Here is a 22,188-nt window from a genome sequence, read left to right as displayed (position 1 = left end):
CTATGTTTGAATGTTTAGTTCTGTCACTCATTTAGCTGGGCTCGTGTTTTGCTCGCTGTAGCACCGCGTGAGCGAGATCTCTCTCTCTCTCTCTCTCTCTCTCTCTCTCTGACTGCGAATAGCTAAATTGCATCACAGACAAATGGTTTCATATTATACATAGAAATGGCTGGCGATATAAAATAACTTTCTCTTTATAGCAATAAAGAATGTATTTTCTTAATTTCTCCAGTACTGACAGCAGAACCGATAACGTCCGAGCTTACCAAAGCCAGTCCTTCAATAGCCTATACTGCGTTGGTATATTTTTATTACTTATTTATCTGCATTGTGTGACAATCCTCTCAAATATGAGAGGTTATCACACAAACAGAACAAATAAAAGTCTCAGATTCACTGTCTGTAATTGCAAAATTCTTGCTTACTTATTGTGACATGACAGCAACCCTTCTGCTGTGATAATGCAACTTCAACTACGCTATCAATATCCAAAGTAGCCGAACGTCATGTCAACTATCGCGTTTGTCGCGTTTTTTCTTGAAGTTGGCAGTAACATATCAAACGTTTTTAATTAAATATAAAGAAGTTATACAAATTTAACCCTTACTGTTTTCTCCAAGGAACTCCTTAGGCACTGGATGAGGTCTGCTCACTCTGCTGGAAAATGACTCTAGGGGCAGTGTGCGTCCAACACGTGTTCCACAACAACACTAGGCTGCCCACAGATGCGCCTGCCTAATAATCGGCTTGATATACTTGGATATTGGGCGATGCCGATTATGTTAAAAAATGCAAAAGAATCGGCCGCTTAATTGGCCGACTGATTAATCGGACGACCTCTATTAGACACTCGGGTTACTGTTCTTATGTACAGTAGTTTACTAATCTTACATTGCCAGACGTTTGATTATCATTAGAAAGCCTGGCCCACTTAATTCCTGCACACATATGTAGCGACAAAGTGACAAGTTCTCATTCATTTTCAATGAGAGCTGGTGACTTTCAGCAACACGTACTAAAATGACTCCTGCCGACTAGATGTGGGCATGTCCAACGACTTGAGATAGTTGAGAAAAGTTTCAATTTATGCTATTTCTATTAAAGGAATAGTTCACCCAAGCATGAACATTTGCTGATAATTTACTTACCCTCAGGCCATCCAAGATGTATCTGAAATTCTTTCTTCATCAAAACATAATTTAAGATTTAATTTCAAGTGTATGTACTCCATTTTTTTGCGGTCCAAAATACATAACATGGAGGAGGCAGGATGCGCATCATTGTTTACAAGAGAAACTTACACAGACCAAGCGCCGGTCACAAACCAAAACAATATTATATAATAATAATAATAATTTCCAAATAATAATAAATAAAAAACATTACTGCAGTAAATAACCATCCTTTATTTCGGAGCAATGCCATTGCGTTATATACTTGTGCTTTTCCTTTTGCAGAAATATATAGGCTGTTAGGAATTCAAACCACACAAGTTGTAGTTAGTGAAACTATGTGTCCTTTGTGGGAGACTTGACAGTGAAGTGGCGTGAAGGTTATGTATGATGAGCGAGTGAATTGAGTGCAGGTGCAGTGAATTTGAAATCGGGTGATGACATACCTGAGTTCACTGGAAAACAGCACGGGCCCAGCCGATGAATTCAGATATCGACCATTTGTTTCTTTCAGTGGTCTGAAATCCTCAGGGGTATTCCTTTGGGGTTTCTGAAGGCTGATGCATCCACCACTGGATACACACACCAAATGACCATTTTGAAAAATACACCTGTACAAATCTACAGCAAAGACAATTAAACGTTTGTGCTCTTTCTCTTGTAAACAATGACACTCTTGCTGCTTCCTCCTCCACGTGACTCGTGACCTTACCAGTCAGCCTATGCCATCCCTCTCATGAGCACGTACATTTGTAGTTAAAAAGTATATAAGTATTGTTTTGTTTCTCAAAATAATCAATCATTTGGGTTCAGAAGAACTTTACTATTTTGATGCAAACTAAATATGCATTTTGGACCGTCAAATAATGGAGTACATTTACTTGCGTTGTTTAAAGGAGGAGGCCTGAAATAAAATCCTAAAAATCTTAAATTCTATTTTGATGAAAAAAGAAACTCAGATACATCTTGGATGGCCTGTGGATGAGTAAATTATCTGCAAATTTTCATTTTTGGGTGAACTATTCCTTTAAATTGTTGTCTTGCACTCTGCTGTCAGCATCCATTAGACTGCTTTAGACTGCAGCGTCACATAGACAGGCTGAGAGCAGAGAGACATGGTTCATTCATAGGTCAAACTGAGAGTGCAAACGTGTCTTTTTATCCTCTCGAGACACATCATGCATTCATTTCAGCTTAATTGTTTGACTCAGATAAGCAACTTTATTGCTATATGATAGAAATTACAAGAGGTAATAAGACACATGAGGCCGTACGTTTGATTTTTCTCATGAGTTTAAAGTCAAAACATCCATTTTATAATGTTAGTTTTACTCTTTTGAATCTTTTGTTTTTAACTCAAGTGCTACAGGATGTGAAGCTGTTTTGGACAAATGCCAGACTAATGAGTCATTTGTTATAAATAATCTTAGTTTATGATTTGCATTCATACATTTTTAAATAAAATTAAAAAATTATAAAATAATGTATCTTTCCTTTGAAAATTATTTAATTAACTGTATTATGTGAATAAATTAAATATGATTAAATATAAATTACCTGGTTATTTTACATAGATAAACCGTTCATTTAATTTCTATATATAAGATATTGGTCATACCGCCATGTAAATATGTCATACTGCATTGTAGTCATAATGTATAATGGCAAATGTACAATATTTGAAATGATAGAGTATTGCAAATTAATGCAAAACAATCTAGCATCGTATGGGAAGTTGGATTTTTATTTGGCCTAATGCATTAATATACTGTTGAAAGATAATATACTGTATCTGCATGAAAGCTCATGAGATTTGTTGTCTCTCTACAGTCAACTTTGACCACTTTCAGATCTTGAGGGCCATTGGTAAAGGCAGTTTTGGGAAGGTAAGTTTTGCTCTACATTCACTAGAAACACACACTTTTAATTGAAGCTCATGGAACTGAAGCCAAATTGAATCATCATTGATTGTGCTTGAAATATTGTTACTGTAGATCAAGACCTAATTTGAGGGATTCAATTAACTGACTCAAGATTAAGAGTGCCAGTCAGCCTCAAGATGGTTCATTACTACTATATTGACCGCATTGTATGGCAAGCTGACAATATTCAGTAGAAATAATCAAATTCTCTTACTAGCTAACATATTTCATTGTGGTATTCTTACATTTGTTGACTCTTCAACAGAACACAACAGTGATCGTCCACAGTTTTTGGTTCCAAAATACATTTTTCCATTTATTTTGTTCATTGACATTTCTAAGAATATTTCAAAAAATAATTGTAAACCTTGAAACAAACTAATCACCTCTGAGATGAGTTTCAACATTTCAAAATTTGAATTGAACCAGAAAAGTGCATGACAATTGTATAAAAAACTAAATGTACAAGACGTCTTTTATGAGGGAATAAACTGCAGTCCCATGAAGCATTGCAATTAACATATTTAAATAAATAAATATGGTATGATTGATTAGAAGAACACTGTATTGTAAGTTTATGGCAGGAGACTTAGATAAATACACAAATATAATTAGTTTTAGAGTATAAGAATATTGAATTCTGCCACTTACTGTCATTCATGGGTTTGGGGAGTCACTGTGATTTCCATTTCCATGATAACAATGACATCTTTGATTGGTGGATCTTTCTTCACTGGAAATTCAGCCATTGAAAGTTGAGTCACACTTAACTGTGGCTTCCACAGAAGCATACTGTACACCATGACTTATCAATTTCTAAACGCATGGTAGGTCTGTCTCGAAAAGATTTATATATTGTCACCAAAAATCCATTTCTCTTTGGAGGAAATTAATGGGCTTTTTATCTCTTGAACCCTTTTGTTGTGCTCTTTTAGAATATATGGTTACATTTGGGTATTTACAGTAGGTTGAGTTTTCTTTTGCAAAAATCGGTAGAACTGCCCCAGTGGTCAAAGCAGTAAGTGTTATTTTGGCAAGTGTGAGCCTAATTCTTTGGGTGTAATGTCCACGTAGAGGTGCCAAAAGCAAGTTGTAAAACACTATTTACAGTTTTCAACTTGCATATTTTATAAATGGAATCCCCCAAACCTAACCATCAGTGGAGTAAAAGTAATGTTAGAGGGAAAAATGCAACCTCCGAATTGCAGTCGAATTATTTCCTGGTTTCAATGTGGGATCCAAACCCAGGTCTTCCACACTGCTGATGCAATGTCCTTCCAGTCGTGCCACTAGAGAAGGTAAACATACTGGGGCCGATGCAAAAAATGCTGCTTGTCGGTGAGTCGGCATAATATGGCAGATCCAAGGGTACTGGAAGTCTCTGAAACATCATATCGACTTCCGGGGTGATCATGTTGTTGTTTTGTCAGACCATTACCTTGGTGAAATGACAGAATTATTAACATAATATTTTGTTTTATAGTTATTAAAGATAATATACGATAAATGTTTTTGCTACCCATCTGTTATTCTCTAGGTATGCATTGTTCAGAAGAAGGACACAAAGAAGATGTATGCCATGAAGTATATGAACAAACTCAAATGTGTGGAGCGCAATGAGGTGCGCAATGTCTTCAAAGAGCTACAGATTATGCAGAACCTCGAACACCCTCTCCTGGTGAATTTCTGGTGAGTGTCTCTTTGGGATAATGTGATGTATCAGTTCTGAGAGGAAGTCAAAGAGCAGTATAAAACACCATCAACAATGTTCTGTACACCCTTTGAATACTTTGATGTGATCAGAATAGACTGGCCTTTGAGTGTTTCATATGATAGACCATAGGTCCAAAGATATCCAATGCTGTCAATGGTTGTGTTCAAAACCTATAGTTGACTCACTGTCTATGTGCTTCCTAACTGAAATAGAACAAATAGCTGACTTGACAAATCTTTTTTAAAGCACCGACTTTCTGTCTTTCATAGACACAAAATGAGATGTTAGGCAAAATGTTAGCATCAATTCACTTTCATTGCATCTTTTTGATTATTATTAGATCTAATAAGCACAAAAAACATGTAGACACAAATACTGGGTGAAATTCTATTACATTGAACTATTACATACTGCTTCTTTAAATACTTAACAGGCAAATTTTGTAGAATTTATAATTTTTTTTTAACTGAGCTTGTAGCAATGCATTATGCAGTTGCCTTATGCATGAAGTATAAATAATATGTTGCCTCAAATTTTGGCCAAAAATGACTTTTAAAGGCACAGTCACTTTTAATTTGAATAGCGAAATTCTGTGGGCAAAATACATTCATCTCAATGGTAATCTGCACAATGGACTTCTGGTGGCAAATAATTTGTACTCTCGGATTTCGAATGGTGTTCAAGTTTGGTGAACTTTGACAGGCGAATTCGCCACGTTGACCAATAGGAAGTCGCTTGGCCTCTGTGCTTTGTACACAGCTGCACTGAATATTCACAATGGACAAAGATATAATTTTAGCGGCAAGTTTCTTTTAAACTTCACTCTCCCAGAGAGTATCAAGTGCGGCTTAAAAAAAGAGGTTGCTTGGCAATTCATTTTGGCTGGTTTCTCACACGCTCAACACCCACCAACGCCTTCTTCAACCATGGAATTTCACTGTGCAAATGTAAATGTGGCCATGCCTTACGAAGGTAGAATAATTTTACTACCCAATATAATATTTGAGCACACTCAGAAATGCTACCTAATTAGGCACTATGGGCCCTATTGTAAGAGTGTTATGCTTTAAGCACAGCACTATGCAATATGTCATATGTAAAAAGTAAGTGGGCATGGTCACGAAGTTTTGATATTTTTGAGCAAGCATGCGCTAAGATTAGACACAAGGGGTTTGCCAAAACTGTGTGCGCAAAGTACTAATGGTCTGGGTCAAGTGCAATTGAATTCTGAGGTTCTTCTCTGGTTATTGTACCTTCTGTGTCTTATAATATTGTCCATTTCCTCTTAAGCAACATTGATATAAATGAAGACAGTCCATTCATAAGAATTTGGTTGTGTAAATTGGCTGTATGCAATGCATTCCCAGCTCTTTTGGTCTCCTATGCTGCTCTAGACCACAATGTTTGTATGTTCTCTATCGTCCTCTCTGGGACTGTCAAGATGGAGCTTTTTTTATTGATTGACTTCTATTTGCCATTTCTATTATTTTTAGGAGAAAGAAGTTTTGTGCTTTGTGTGCATCCATCATTCCTTATAAGGTACACATCCCACAATAGTTTGCGCTGTTTATGTTTGAACGTAGTGTGCTGAATGGAGCTAGTAGCAGCTTAACGGCTAGATGCATTGTCTCTAATTAATGGAATTTTTTTTAAGAATCCCTCAACTGCAAGTAGATCATGTCAGTTAAACTTAAATAACGCTAAACAAAAATCAAGAAACAGTTGCAATTGGATAAGAGCACTGATGTTGCAAATCAAGCACAGCTTATGGTCTACATACATGTTCTCAGTCTGGTCAAATTTGTCGATGAACTTCTGTTCTGCAAACCCATTGAAGACAAAATTATGTGTCAGGACATATTTCATTTGATAGATAAATAGATGGCGGACAATTCAGTCGACTGGTCTCGGTGTGTTGGAGTCTGTACCGAGTGCCACCACCATGACTGGCAAGCGCAGTGCTGTCGTTGTTATGATTAAAGAAAAAGCTCCAATGCAGTTGCCACACACTGTATGCTTCACTGCGAGGCTCTTGCGGCTAAACGTATTAATGGCAATTTTCATCAGGTTTTCATGGATTTAGTTAAAAATGTGAACTCGGTTCTCTGTTAATTCAGGTAATTTTTTTTTCAACTAAAGTGTGGTGTCTCTCAAGGGTCGATTTTTCACTGTATATGCTTCCTCTGAGCTCTGTTTTTCAGAAGTACGGCATATCTTATAACTGTTATGCTGATGAGTCATAATGTTATTTCCCAGTGAGAATAGTCAAGAATTGTTCATTTGAGAATGGCCTAAATTGCTTCAAAGTTATCAAACATTGGCTGGCAAATGTATTTTTACAATTAAATAAAAGCAAAACAGAAGTTCTGATTTTAGGTTCCTTCACATCCTCCTTACCTGGCCTGGTTGCCCAGTTAGGTCCTCTGTCATCAAATGTACAAGATCATGTAAGGAGTCATGGAGTGATTTTAGACTCATCGTTAATTTTTAATAAGCAGATCAGTGCTGTTTCCCATAAAGACTTGGAAATTGTAATCCACTTATTACATCAAGGTTAGACTATTGTAACTCATTTTACATTGGTCTCCCCCAAACTGTGCATTCCCACCTGCTGCTAGTTCAAAACATGGCAGCTAGTCTTTTAACAAGGTAAAGAAAGAGATATCACATTTCCCGGTTTTAGCATCTCTACACTGGCTCCCAATGAAATTCATGGTCGATTTTAAAATTCAGACTTAAGTCTACGAGGCACTATCTGGTCTCACACCCCAATATATCAGTGACCTTCTCCTTCCTTACTCCCCTACGAGAGTGCTTGGGTCTTCTGGTCAACTTTTTTAGGGTTTCTCATTGCTGCTATAGATCTAAGGGTGATCGTGCCTTTTCTGTGATTGGTCCTAATCTATGGAACAGTCTCCCTTTCCATGTGAGGTCAGCTTCATCACTAGCCATTTTTAATACTTCTTTAAAAACATATTTTTATTGTGTGTCTTTTGGATAGATCATTGAATAGTTTGAATTGGATAAATACATTATGCTGTATATAAAGGTTTTTATTTATTTTATTATGTTTTATATTGAAGTTTAAATCAATCTTTTTTTTAAATCACTCTGTTATTTTGTTTGTTTGATCTGTAAAGCACTTTGGGTCAACTTCTGTTGTTTTTAAATGTGCTCTATAAATAAAGGTTAACTTGAAAATTGCACCCCTTGAAACTGACTATTTACTCTACGAGAAATTGGGGTCTGATTTTCAGGGCTTACTTTTGAGGGACTGGATTAGAGACCCCTTTGCACCCAGGGTAGGCACTAACCTGAATCTAGCAGCTCAGGAGAAACAGACTGAATTATGAAATGAGGGAGAAATTAAAATTAAGTTCCCTTGCCTTCCTCTGTCACAGTTTTGGATGTCTGTGAGAAGTGACTACCCTATTTTGTCTGAGAAGGCAATCAAGGCTCTTTTACCATTTGCCACACTACTTGTGTGAAGCTGGAATCTCAGCTCTCAAAATACTTCAACACAGCTGGATGTGGAAAGCGACATGCACCTGGCTCTCACTAAAATTAAGCCATGCATTGACCTATGGCCACCAAGCTCATCCATCCCTTTAGGAGTTCTTGATACAGTGAACCATGTGTTCGCTTTTTATGTTTGTTATCATAAAGGCAAATTTTAGGGGGGTTGGTGTACTTGGAGTGTGAAAATTTAAGTTAGATGCTGGACTAAACAGTGTCTTAGACTTAGCTAAGTGCTGTCAGGATGCATTTAGCTTAACAAATGAATGGAGCTGGATAAGACAAATAACTAGAGCTTATCAAGAAAGCCTTTTTGCAGCTATAATTAAATTAACTGCAGTTACCTCGTTAATTTATTGTTGTCTCTACATGTATTGCCTGGATACCAGAAATAACTTTAATATATATAAAAAATAATAATACATAGTGAACATTTCAAAGAACAACCCAAAATATTATGGCACACTTCTGATTTTCTTTATCAGACTTCATTAAAGCTTTTTGACTTGGAGCACAAACAATCTCAACTGCAAATATCTAAATAAATACAATTGTTTTTAATTACAAATGTAATAATTATCTAAAAATGTCCAACAGTAGAGAAGAGCAAAGCTGTATGGGACAGTAAATTTGGGAAAGCCTGGGGAATGTTAATGTACTTGGCAGCAGTTTGAAAAGAAGGTGCGTATTGTGCATGTTCCCCTGCAGTGCTGCGGCTGAGATTCAACTGAAGCAAAAGATGCACTCAAGGTCAGCTGACAGAGGCCGGATACAACCTACTGTACTCATGCTCTCTAGATCACTTGTCTTTTGACTTGCTTTCTCAAATTAATTCTCTACATGATTGTAGCTCGAATTGTATTGAAATAGTTCATCTAAAATTAATAATTCTCTCACTATTTAATCATGACGTCTCAAACTCCTATGACTTTCTTCTGCAGAATACAAACAAAGATTGTTTGAAGACTGTATGAGGTGTGTTTGTCGAAAGTCTAAGTCAATGGGGTCCAAAACTTTCAAGCTCTAAAAAGGACATAAAGGTAGTATTAAAGTAATATATCCCTGCTAAAAACCTTTATGACCATGCTGGTCCCCAGTTACAGTAGATTAGCACCAAACTAGCACTAACCAGCATTAACCAATTTAGACCAGCATGGGAATTGCATGCTGGTTATGCTGTATTTTTTTAGCAGGTATATGATTTGAGTATATTAATCCATGTTTTCTGAAACAATACTGGCTTTGGGTGAAACAAAGGAAAAATTCAGTTCTTATTTTCCAAAACACCTTACCTCTCCCGAGCATGCTTCGCGAGCATGCTTGGACAACTTTCTCTCAGGAATGGGCATAGGAGAGCTGGGCGTAAATGTTTTAGAAACCTCCATGCTCCATCAGAAAAGCTGGTGCTAGTGGATCATATACAATAATGTTGTGCTACTGACCAGCAATGTCCACTAGCCAACAGGGCAGTGAAAGAGAAATTTGCACAACCACCACTTCATATGTAACAAAGGGAGTGACTGGGGGACCCAGTCCCAACGATTCACTGTCAAGACAAGTCAAGTGGTTTTTTATTGTCGTTCAACCATATAGAGTTAGTACAGTACACAACGAAAAGAGACAAAGTTCCTCCAGGACCATGGTGCTACATAAATCAAACAGAAACACATGAGACTACACAGACTAAATAACATTTCTAAATAAAGTGCAATTGCAAACTTGTGAAAAAAGTACGGGACAGTACAATAAATTACTAAAAGGAACAGGACAATAGGTACAGTAAGAGACAGTGCAGCGCCGACCAGTACACATTTGTAATCGAGTAGTGCAAAAAGATGACACTTTCTAAAATGCTAAATGTAAACATAACATACTATGAAATAGTTGTTCTATGGACATAGCAGTTATTGAGATAGCAGCCAGTTATAAAGTGACAATGAATTAAAGTGCAACTCTGGACATGTGCAAATGTTGGATGGTGTACAGGTGTGTATGTGTGTCAGTCCAGTCTCTTTATTTTTGAGTATTGAGGAGTCTGATGGCTTGGGGGAAGAAGCTGTTACACAGTCTGTCTGTGAGGGCCCAAATGCTTCTGTACCTCTTGCCAGATGGCAGGAGGGTGAAGAGTTTGTGTGAGGGGTGTGTGGGGTCATACACAAGGCTGGTTGCTTTGCGCATGCAGCGTTTTGTGTAAATGTCTTTGATGGAGGGAAGAGAGATCCCAATTATCTTCTCAGCCGTCCTCACTATCCTCTGCAGGGCTTTGCGGTCCCAAACCAGGCAGCAATGCAGCTGCTCAGGATGCTCTCAATTGTCCCTATATAGAATGTAGCGAGGGGGGGTGGAAGATGTGCTTTTCTCAGCCTTCGAAGAAAGTAGAGATGCTTGGCCCTATATTGGCCCTAATGTATATTTTTTATATATATATATAAAGTGTATAAAAAAATATACATTAGGTTGTATTGCAAGAGAATATAATTTATATAATTTATGACAGTCCAGTGTGAGATCACGTTGGAACGACGGCGCCGCTCAGAGAGATATTGAAGATGTCAGTAAGAACATCTGCCAGGAATGTTGTCTGGTCCAGCAGCCCTCCGTGGGTTGACTCTACGTAGAGCTTTCCTCACATCGGCCATGTTAAGACAGAGCACCTGGTTGTTTGGAGGAGGGGTGGTCTTCCTCGCCACCACGTTTTTCTGCGTCTCAAACTGATTGTAGAAGTCGTATCCGGAATGGAGGCATCTTTGTCACAGGCAACTGATGTTGTCCTGTAGTTGGTGATGGCCTGGATGCCCTGCCAAATGCACCGCATGTCACCACTGTCCTGGAAGTGACTGTGGATTCTGTGCACGCGCTTTGCCTCTTTGATGGCCCGGGACAAGGCACTAACCAACTGGTGAGTTGTGATGGTGACCAATGTCACAACATATCTGAGCACTATAGAGGGTAAAAAGGGAGCAGGGTAGACCACATGCAATGGGCTATAAATAATATCACTAGCACACAGGGTAGTGAACATTATAAACTCTCATCACACCCTGGATATAGAGAGCTACAGTATATGTTCCCACCTAATTAACACTATCTACCTAACTAACCAACTGTAGTGATCATTTACTAACCATTATTCTCTGAGAACCATCAAACATCAAATCTGAGAAGAGAGAATACTTGCAGATTATAGAACCTGGTAAATATATTGGAGGAAGCCAAACCTGTAGCCGTACAAATGTCTTGTAAAGACATGCCCATGCCCAAGAGGAGGCCACACTCCTGGTAGAATTAACTCCACACCCATTGGACATTATATGCCTGTGCTCTCAAAAGCGAAGGCAATGGCTTTGATGACCTACTCTGCTTGGAGATGGCCAAACTTGCGGCCTCCAAAGCAGATGAACAGTTGTTCAAACAGCATGAATTGACTTGTTCTGTCAATATATTTGCTCAAAGCCCTTACCGGGTAGAGCATGTGTAATCTCTTTGCTTTGTCCAACTCAAGAGAGGGGTAGAGAATGTTTTTAGGATAGCAACCTGAACCCTAAAGCGGGTTACCAGCACTTAGTGCATAGCTTCCCTCAGCTTAATAATGGCCTTTGACAGACCCATTAATATTATTGTCTACACAGGGCAATGTTTTGGGTATTAACCCCAGGAGGAATACAATGAGAAATAAGTTGCCACTTGAAGTTAACAGCCACCTCATTGAGTCAAAACGTGCAATCCAGGAAAGTACATCACCAGCGGCGAAGCTTTCACTTTCACCTTTTTAGCAGGGTTTTCCCCAGCTAATACCTTGTCAAGCATGGAGAATTACTGAATGCTTTAGTCAGTCATCCATCTTTTTTTTTTTTTTAAGTCGAAATGGTAGTGTTTCATGTATCCAAAATGATAAAGGAGCAATAGTGGGAGGATAGGGAAGTGTGTTGGGAAATCCAAAGAGACTTTTCCTCTGTTACATTTGCACTCACAAAGTAACCACCGTAGTGAAGTCATCTAGTATCGACCATTTTTATTCTGATGCTATTTGCATGTGTGTTCAATAGTAACAACAACAAAATCAGCAACACAGTGTTTTTAGATGAATGGAACTCTCTGAACAGTTTAAAAGGCACCTTATTTCATGCTACCTTCATTCATCCTTATACAGCCTCCGAAGGCAGCATTTTCCAGTTTTCGGATGCAGCTTGTGTCTTCAGGTTACAGTTTAAACTGGGCTCTTGAGCTGCACATGCAGTGCTCCATGCTGCCTGCAGCTGGTGTGAGAGATGAGACGAGGCGCGAAAGGGCTCTTTAACCATACTGCACACGGCCACATGCTGAACTCAGCGGAAAACCTGTTGAAAATGCACTATAAACCTATTTATCAACATCTTTCTAAAAGATCAAAATCTTTTAGCATAAAGGCTTTTATTACTCAACATAAATTACTGTACTGAAATACTCACTCGTTGACTTAAAAAATAGTATTGATGCAAGACTTTCCTCATGATATAATATAGATTTAATGTTGGTGCAGCTATCATTATGAGGACTCTCCATAGACATATTTATTTTTATACTGTACAAACTATAGATTCTATCCCTTAACCCTAACCCTACCCCTAAATCTAACCTCACAAAAAACTTTCTGCATTTTTATATTTTCAATAAAACATCTTTTAGTATTTTTTTTAAGCAATTTAAATTATGGGAACACTAGAAATGTCCTCATAAACCACATTTATAGCATAATACCCTTGTAATTACCAATTTGTAACCTTAAAATAATTCCTCGTAAACCACTTAAACCTGTCCACACACACATACACACACGTGTGAAGCGGGTGATTCTCTGTGGATACTTTATTTGTTATGTTATTTCTGTTAAGGGAATTGTAAAATAAGCGCAGTCCTCTCAGTAGCAGGATAGCAGCTAGTTGTTTACTATAGATGGCTATGGAGCTCCTCTCCTTTCTCAATGCAGGGCTTGTCCAATCACATGCTGCAGCAGCTCCCACAGTCCCACAGTTCCTAAACGCCCCCAAAGGATCTACCCCAGAATAGCAGCTAAAAATGTCCCCTAAAACAGCATATTACTTAAGTGCGAAAGCAACGAAAAGCACTAGTCCCGGGGAAAAGTACCTTAAAACAGACTTTAGTACTGCCAGTGGAAAAGGCCCTTTAATGTTTAATCCACAAATTACACTGACTATGCTAAATAAAAAAAAAACATTTTTTTAAAGGTACAATAATTTGTAGGTAAGTTGTCTGTGTGCATGAATGCAGCACGTGATATCAGAAGATGTAATTCACAGCCACTTATCTAGATTAAGTTTACTTTGACTTCTTGCCCTCTGCCCAGCAGCTGCCCCAGACATGGCCCTTTAAGTCACCGACCCTCAAGTTGAAATGAACTACAGTTTCCTGTTTTAAATTACGTGAAAATAGGTAATTTATGTCAGAACATCTCTGAGGTACATAAAAGCAAATTCAAAACCTCTTTCATGCACATATAGGTTTTGTAATTACAAATGATGTTGCCATAATGAGTTCTTAAGTGGTGTTGAAAACCAATTGTAGGAGTAATCACATAATCACATAATGTCTCAATGGAACTCTTACAGAGTATTCAGCTACTAGAATACAAACTCATCTCAATGATATAGGCCCACGAATGCAGTCAATGTGAATCAATCTTTTACAGTGTGTGTGTGTATAGGAAGTATAACTTGACTCACACCTTGCACTTTCTCAGCACGATGGTGTAAGCTGGTCCCTATTTGACAGCGGCAGCTGAGCAGGCATTGGGTAATGGCAAATAAAGCTTGTCAATCAAAGTATAAAGTCAATGTGACACACCTCATGGTGGCATTTAAAGCACATTTTCATGCCATACTTTTTTCTAAGCATCAGTGTTTTATTAGATGTGTTCTTTTGCACTAATGCAGGATTTCCACAATCTTGAAATATAAAACATCCCTAAAGTGTAATTAGACAGTGAGAAAAATGAAAGGCCAACAAGATGCCATTCTGAAAACATACAAATTACAAATTACATGAAAAATATACAACAAACTTCATTTCAAGCTACATGAAAACATAGGTTTTAGAATCGTAATACAACCATTTTAGACATATGGAGCTGCCTACTGAGGCAGTATTTTAAGACATCATAATCACACTCCTCTAGCGAAAATCCTTTTAAGGTGGTGGACAGCTCGAGAGAAATGTTATTTTTTTAAAACGTACAGTATATTTAATAAAAAATTTTAAAGTACTGATAAAATAGTTCAGTGTTATTAAAAAATATATTATTTTACTCAATATTTGTGTGTGATTAATTTTATGCTTTTTACCCTGTTAGCTTAGCCACATGCTAATGTCAAACTGGTTTGGTATTAATTGTGAGCGAGCTTCTATTTCAATTAGGAAGTTGTCTTAGAAGGCTGGATTGCTGAGGACAGTGTTAATCTCTGTCATCAAAAATTCTGATGAAAATGTTTTTTGGTGAAGGTTTTTTATGTTGTTAACAATGACGAGTAGAAAAAGATGCATCATTGCCATCAAATGGTTTTAATTCTAATATACTGTGTGATGAAAAGACCCTAACACTGTTTAGACCTTAGCGATAGCATAGTAACAGATAAATTTTTTAATTTATTTTTTATTTTCACACCTTTTTCTCCCCAATTTAGAATGCCCAATGCGCTCTAAGTCCTCGTGGTGGCATAGTGACTTGCCTCTATCCGTGTGGTGGAGGACAAACCTCAGTAAACCCGTGCATCTTATCACGTGGATTGTTGAGCGTGTTACCGCGGAGACATAGCACATGTGGAGGCTTCACGCCATTCACCGCAGCATCCACACACAACTCACCACGTGCCCCACTGAGAGCGAAAAACATTATAGCAACCACGAGGAGTGTTCTGACTCTACCCTCCCTAGCAACTGGGCCAATTTGGTTGCTTAGTAGAACTGGCTGGAGTCACTCAGCATGCCCTGGGATTCAAACTCGTGAACTCCAGGGGTGGTAGTCAGTGTCTTTACTCGCTGAGCCTCCCAGGCCCACAGATTACTATTTATTTTTTTATATTGACAAGCAATGCATTACTTTGAGTTTAAATATTTGTCCCATATGAATTAAAACTTCACTCAGTAACTTCTTGGACTTACAGTGGCACCTAGTGGCTTGGATGCAGCATCATTCAAAATCAGTGGTTTACAGTGGTTTCACAGTCAGCCATAATTATTTTAATCCTTGAGTGAAAGTGTCAAATAACAAGGCAATTACTGACATTTATTTCAGAGCTTAATGGGGGTCGCCAAGCTATCTCTATTTTAAGGGTTAAAATAAGAAAATAATTTAATGTTACAATTATTTTTGTAATAAAGCACAATAAAATAATAATAGTATTTTAATAATATTAAATTTTTTATGAGATATATGAAAAGACAAGATATAATGCATGTCTAACATAGGCTGTTTTTTAAGGCGTGCATCTCGCAAGAGTATTTAAGGATGTAAGAGTAGTTTAAAGATGGCAAATTTGAGCATCGATCAGAACAGGCTAGCCAAATGAAGCAACTATGTCAAAACGTCAGGGAGAAGAGAAAAACAAGTGGTAAAAAAAACCCTAAGGATTTATTTGGTAATAAACAGCATTATAGAGCATCAAAACAATATTTATTAGTTGGATTTCGTGATTAAATTGGCATAATTTGAAGGCTGAGACTAAAGTCGAGTTTCTCCAAAACACTTCTAGTGTTAGTTAGTTCAAATTTACTATGTAGTCTTGTCAAAAAAAGTTAATAATGCTGACAAATCATACAGATGTATAATTTGTCAACATTATGAAAAATTTTGAACAGCACACTATATAGTAAATGTGAACTCATTTAAGCAAAGTAAAGTCAGGCCCATGGGTGGGGTCAGTGTGTATCAACAAGTTAACCCCTTTGCAAACCCAGTCAGGAAGAAAGTTTTATTTATAATGAAAGTGCTTGTGACTTTTGGGAAATACAATGGTCTGAATGCAGGCAGTTATGTAAAATGACAGGGAGCCTGTACTTAAAAAGAGAGGCATAAATGTATGTTTGGCCAATAAAATAGCAAGCACTCTAGACAAAGAGGAATTGTGAAGAGAGAGATGTCACATCTATTTTGTAAAACCTTGCAAATGTGTTTTGAGAAGACCATTCTGCTGCAATTCCGCCTTGCCGTTTTATGTACGTCAAAAATTTGTGTTGACTGAGCGAATCAGAGCATGATCATTTGCTATTTCAGACTGAAAAGGCTTCAAGGCTAGAATAAAAGCTGACAGCTCCAGGCGGTTGATGTGCCACCACCTCTTTGCACCTGTCCAGATGCCAAAAGTCGGGCATCCGTCACACACTGCCAGCCAACCTGTGTTGGAAGTGTCCGTGGACACCACTTTCCATCTGAAAATCTGCCCCATCATGACACCTTGCTGGTACATGAAAGTTTGCGTCTTTCAGATCTATCGACGCAAGTCAATCGTGTGGGTGCACGTGTGATAAGATCAATTTCAGAGTAGTCCTTTTGAACGGGCACATCGCAAGTGTGCGATTCAAATGTCTCAGATCTAAAATTGGCAGAAGCCCACTGTATTTCTTTGGGACAAGAAAAACCCTTTGTGGGCTTGACAATTTGGAACAACCTCTATCGCGTTCTTTGCCAGAAGACAGTTGAAACAGGATGGTCGACGTGCAAATTAGATAGTATAACCATGTTAGATCATTTTAGCACCCAGTCAGAAAGGGCTGTAAGGGCTCGCCACCCGTGCACATAATGGGTCAGAGTCGTGACGTAGCGCTCAGCAAATCTATCCTCAGAGCCGCTGAAAAGGCCAGCTGGAGACACTGGAGCATCAAATAGAGCGTCTTTTTCCGCATCTAGCATTTCCCTGAGAGTCAGCCAGATGTGACGATCCAAAGCTACCAGGTTGCCCATTGACTTGCCAATGGCCTGTGCAGTGACTTTCGTGGCTCTCACGTCTCTGGATCACAGCCCTGTTCATCCATTTGCTTGAGGAGCTTAGATTGGAAAACTTGGAACACCACAATCGCATGGATTGCTGCACCAGTTTGGCCTGCCACTGAGTTTGCTTTTCCAACCAGTGTGGATGTCAGTTGAAATGACTTGGAAGGATGAATGGGTCATGATTTCCACACCCTGCTACTTGCCGGGCAGAGATGTGCCACTACCGCCGTTTCCACAGGGTGTAGTTGGTCATAAACTTTGTGTTCCCCGTGGTCCACTTTAATGAGGAGAGTGGAATCACTGTGTGAGCGAGCTGAATAGGGCGCAGCAGGATTTTGTCAGTTCATTATGAACTTCCGGGAAGAATGGGGCAGATCTGCAGAATGCTTCCACTTGACGACACCTGGACTGCAGGAACCATTCATTAAAGTGAGATTTTCTGAGATTTTAAGACCGAGCTCTTCGACCGCCCTTGAAAGGATGCATAGCATCTCATTGTTAGTGGTGGGTGCACGCTCCTCGCACTCACTAGGGGAAGGGGTGGCAACGTTTTCATTGACCACTTGCCTGATGCAGCGGGATACCTAACCTCATCATCCCCAGTGCCAGAACCGCCTAATGTGATTAGGTTGTGTGCTCTTGCAGAGCGGCAAAGCTCGTCACACACATACTGTATTGGCATAGATGCAGACAGCGAATGCCGCTCTTATGCTGATCTGACAGCGGGATGTGTCCCTCACATAAGGAACACTTTTGGAACGACATCTTTAAAACGACGTAAGGGGCTCTTTTAGGTATATATATATCAGGATGCTGAAGCGGCCCATTCACCAGCGAAGCGTCTAGTGGAAAGGCAGAGTAAATGCTCGCTTGGATCACTACAGGGGAGCAAAGAGTCTTCTAGTTGCCATGAACATTCTGCCTGCTGACTTGTGTATGTCGACGGCAAAGTAGTAGAGGGCTTCTAGACGAGAGATGAATCAATGTCTTGAAGGAAGAAAATTGTGAGGAATTTTGGACCGGACAGCTTCGCACCTAAAATTGTGTGGCTTAAACCTCATAGCCAATCCTGCCGTTATTGTAGAAGGTTTCAACTAGAACGTGTAGAAGTACAACCCTCATAGTGTCAGCTTTGTGAAGCAAAGTCACGTGAACTGAATCATAAGGGAACTATGTTTGTGTTCTCTGGAATAGACAGTCCCCCAACACAATTCAGTATATTTGGTGGTGGGGGTTTCAATGTTCCACACACTGATAACATCATTGTAGGTTTTTCGCTTGGCATATCACTTTTTCCATTAACTTAACGCATATACCTTTGTTCCTTCATATCGTACTGAAGAGTACGATATGAAGGAATCTATTCTTGGGAACTTGTGCATATTGCTAATTGTTTTCATTGAGCCTGTGTTAATTTCATTCAATAAATAACAAATTAATATGTTTTTCATGTAAATAATTTAATTGGGGGTATACTGTATGCCTATTGCCACTCTTACATATGGACATAGCTTGAGAGCATCTTGAGAGCACAAATAATGCTGCATAAAGAGACACTATAGAGTAGGGGTGTAACCCCAGTGTCCTGGCCAAATTTCCCCATTGGCCCTTATCAATCATGGCTTCCTAATAATCCCCATCCATTAATTGGCTATATCACTCTCTCCTCTCCACCAATAGCTGGTGTGTGGTGAGCGTACTGGCGCACTGTGGCTGCTGCCGTATCATCCATGTGGATGCTGCACACTGGTGGTGGTTGAGGAGAGTCCCCTCCATGTTACAATGTGTAAAGCGCTTTGAGTGTAGTGTCAGAAAAGCGCTGTATAAATGTAACATTCATTAATTAATTAATTCATACATTAAACATCTCAATCGCTTACATCACTTCCTGTCAACAGTTCCAGCAACCCACCTCTCTGCCTACCCTCATGAATATTAACTAATATTGGCTTGAAATAGCACTGTGCACTTACTCCAGTCATCTAAATAATAGGCTAAATATGTGGCTCAATTATGGTGTGGGTATCTCTGATGTTTACACCTTTTAAAAAAATAGTGGTTATTTAACAGTTCTTTGTAATATTTTAGGTTCATAAAATGTTTTATAATAGTTTTCTTTTACTACTTTTTTTTACTATTGTCTTGGTTTTTGGGTTCTTTAAAGAAATAGATCACCTACATTATTTACTGACAGAATATTTACTATTCTGTGGAATGTGGGAAAAGTTACAAAATCTGAGCTCATCTTTACATTGACAGATCATGACCACAGCTGGCAAGCACCATAAAAGAAGTCCATATGATTCATGTGTTATATTCAATGTCTTTCCACAGCAATGAAATATCCCGAACATTGCATCTGAGGATGACATTTCTATTTTTAATAGACCTATTTCACAGACTGTGATGACATGTTTCTGCCTTATTTATCAGTGTGAATCTCATAATTTGTATTATATTATACATTTTTTAAATATCAAATGTAAATTTATAACATTGCCGCAAATGGGTAAGTGAAAATAATATATGCTGTGATCTCCCATTCACCGATGTCGAATCGTTAACTTCCAAGTTTTAAAAACCCTGAGTGTGAAAAATGTCTATTCTCTGTTGCTTCAGTTTATTTCCAGATGTCCCACAGTTGCTGCTGTATTTGTTTCCTTAACTTTCCATCATGACTCTGGCCGCTGCTTTGTGCTGCAATAGCGGGGTTTCCCTCTGACGTCATACTCTAGGCTTGTTGTCCCGGGTCACTTAAGCACATATAAACATGCACTCTTTAAAAACCTATAAAAAACAATTGTGCATTTACATGGCCACACAAGCCACGTTCTCTGACAGAAACCTAGGTGATTTAAATAACGTTTTCTTAATCCCTTAAACGGCATACAGAAAACAGTCGCATTTAAGCTACTTGAAGTTTCAGAATGCTGCTTGCAAATGTTCGTTGGAACTATGGTTTCTGGAAACACCAAATTGTTGAAAATATGTTGGTAACAATGGAACGTGTGACTATAGTTGGCTAACAATGCTTTTGGAAATACTTTTTAAAAACATTTATATGAGAAAACCTCCTCTCTCTTTATGTAATAACTTTGAGATTTCTCTCAACAACAGTCATTTTTCATGTAGAAATGTATGGGTGTTTGAACAGGCAGTGAGTACAGTCTGTAAAGTCAATCCTGGCATTTCAAATGAGAGTAAAATTAGTGTTTGCTGATGTAGACCTCCTGAGTTTGTCAGTTATTGATTGATTGATTGATGATATGCTCAAATTTGCCAGTGGGATATGCTGCATCGTTCCCTGAAAATTCTGGAAAACAGCTCCAATTCTTCCCAGAGACTGAGAATTTGTACTTGAGCTAGCTTTAGTATGCTATTTTATTTATTAACTATTAGCCATGCACTTATTAGTTCTATATTGTGAAAATATACTCAATGACCAATTTATGGGACACAAAAGAACCATAAAAAAAACTTTAAAAGCACCATATAATTAGCACATATGACTTTATATTTCAAGATTTCTGAAGTAATACAATAGCTTTGTGTAAGGAACAGAAATACATTTATGTTGAAAATCTTTGAAAGATGTCATGGATTCTACAAGGTGCTGGAAACATTCTTTAGAGACTTATTGATGTTGGCATGATAGCATCACACAGATACTGTAGATTTGTTGCCTGCACACAGTATTGGGACACACATCGCACAATTTTTTTTCTGTTATAGTATTGACTTGATACCAAAGTACCAGTACTCTTGACATCCCTTCTCGTACGGCTCTTGTTTTCCTCTTTTCCTCAAGGATTTTCTGCTAACTGTTTTTCTGTTTATGCACCCTCTCTGTAAACTCTACAGACGGTTGTGCATTAAAATCTCAGGAGATCAGCATTTTCTGAGATACTCAAACCACCCCGTTTGACACCAACAATCACTCCACAAAGTCAAATAGCTCACATTTCTGATGTTTGGAACAGAAAATTTACCTCTGGACCATAGCTGCGTCCTGTAATTTCATAGTGTGTACTGAAGTGGATAAAGAATGTACTATACTTCTCAACGATTTATAAAGTATGTTCTGTAGGTACGCAGGTGTGTAGTTTAAATATGTTTTGGTCCTGGACATACTGCATCTGCCATGTTAGAATTGTTCAGTGACCAGAGTGTCCTTTGAACTATGACTTACTAACATAAACTGCAAAAAGTTTACTGTAGTTTATGTAAACGAGTACAATTAAAAACTATGGTACAACTTTCTTAAAACCTAAAGCACTTACATCTAAAAAGTGGTGCAGAACTCACAGAGTTACAAATAAATAATTCGAAAAAAAATGAAATGCTGTATTTTGTTGATAGCAACACTCATGATAAAATTTGAATGTTTCATTGATTAATCTTTGAAATCATGTTGTCTTCTGTCCATGTTCTTTGAATAATGCAGGTACTCATTTCAAGACGAGGAGGATATGTTCATGGTTGTTGACCTGCTGTTAGGAGGAGACCTACGATACCACCTACAACAGAACGTGCACTTTACTGAGAGTACAGTGAAGCACTACGTGTGTGAAATTGCCCTGGCTCTGCACTACCTGCGCAACAAACACATTATCCACAGGTAATGGCAGGATATGAACTGTACAAAGGTTTTAGACATCCAGTTATGCAATCACACACACAAAAAAAACTTGATTTGCATTTCATAAAGAGAAAACAATAATGTTAAAGTTTGAGGAAGGTTGTGGTTCTGTTTAAATGGAATGCTGCATTAAAGCCACTTTTTTGTTGTCATGACACTTAGCCAATCTTGTCTATTAGAATCATGTTACTATAATTTCTCAGTTACGCCTGTAACCTTGGTTCCCTGAAAGGAGGGAATGA

At 38.3% G+C, this 22,188-nt stretch overlaps 1 protein-coding gene across 2 annotated transcripts in view; it reads left to right on the top strand.

Annotated features, from left to right (window-relative positions):
• Positions 1-22,188, top strand: part of LOC127625387 (serine/threonine-protein kinase 32A-like) — a 102,934-nt gene that overhangs the window by 12,229 nt on the left and 68,517 nt on the right. For both annotated transcript variants that reach the window (XM_052100661.1, XM_052100662.1), the window contains 3 exons: positions 3,003-3,058; positions 4,632-4,783; positions 21,752-21,925. In XM_052100661.1, the coding sequence (XP_051956621.1) occupies positions 3,003-3,058; positions 4,632-4,783; positions 21,752-21,925 (382 nt within the window). The remainder of the gene's footprint in view (positions 1-3,002; positions 3,059-4,631; positions 4,784-21,751; positions 21,926-22,188) is intronic.

The sequence above is a fragment of the Xyrauchen texanus genome, chromosome 31, assembly GCF_025860055.1.
Source record: "Xyrauchen texanus isolate HMW12.3.18 chromosome 31, RBS_HiC_50CHRs, whole genome shotgun sequence".
NCBI lineage: Eukaryota > Metazoa > Chordata > Actinopteri > Cypriniformes > Catostomidae > Xyrauchen > Xyrauchen texanus.
Note: the sequence above shows the minus strand (reverse complement) of the source record. Positions and strands in the feature narration are given on the sequence as shown.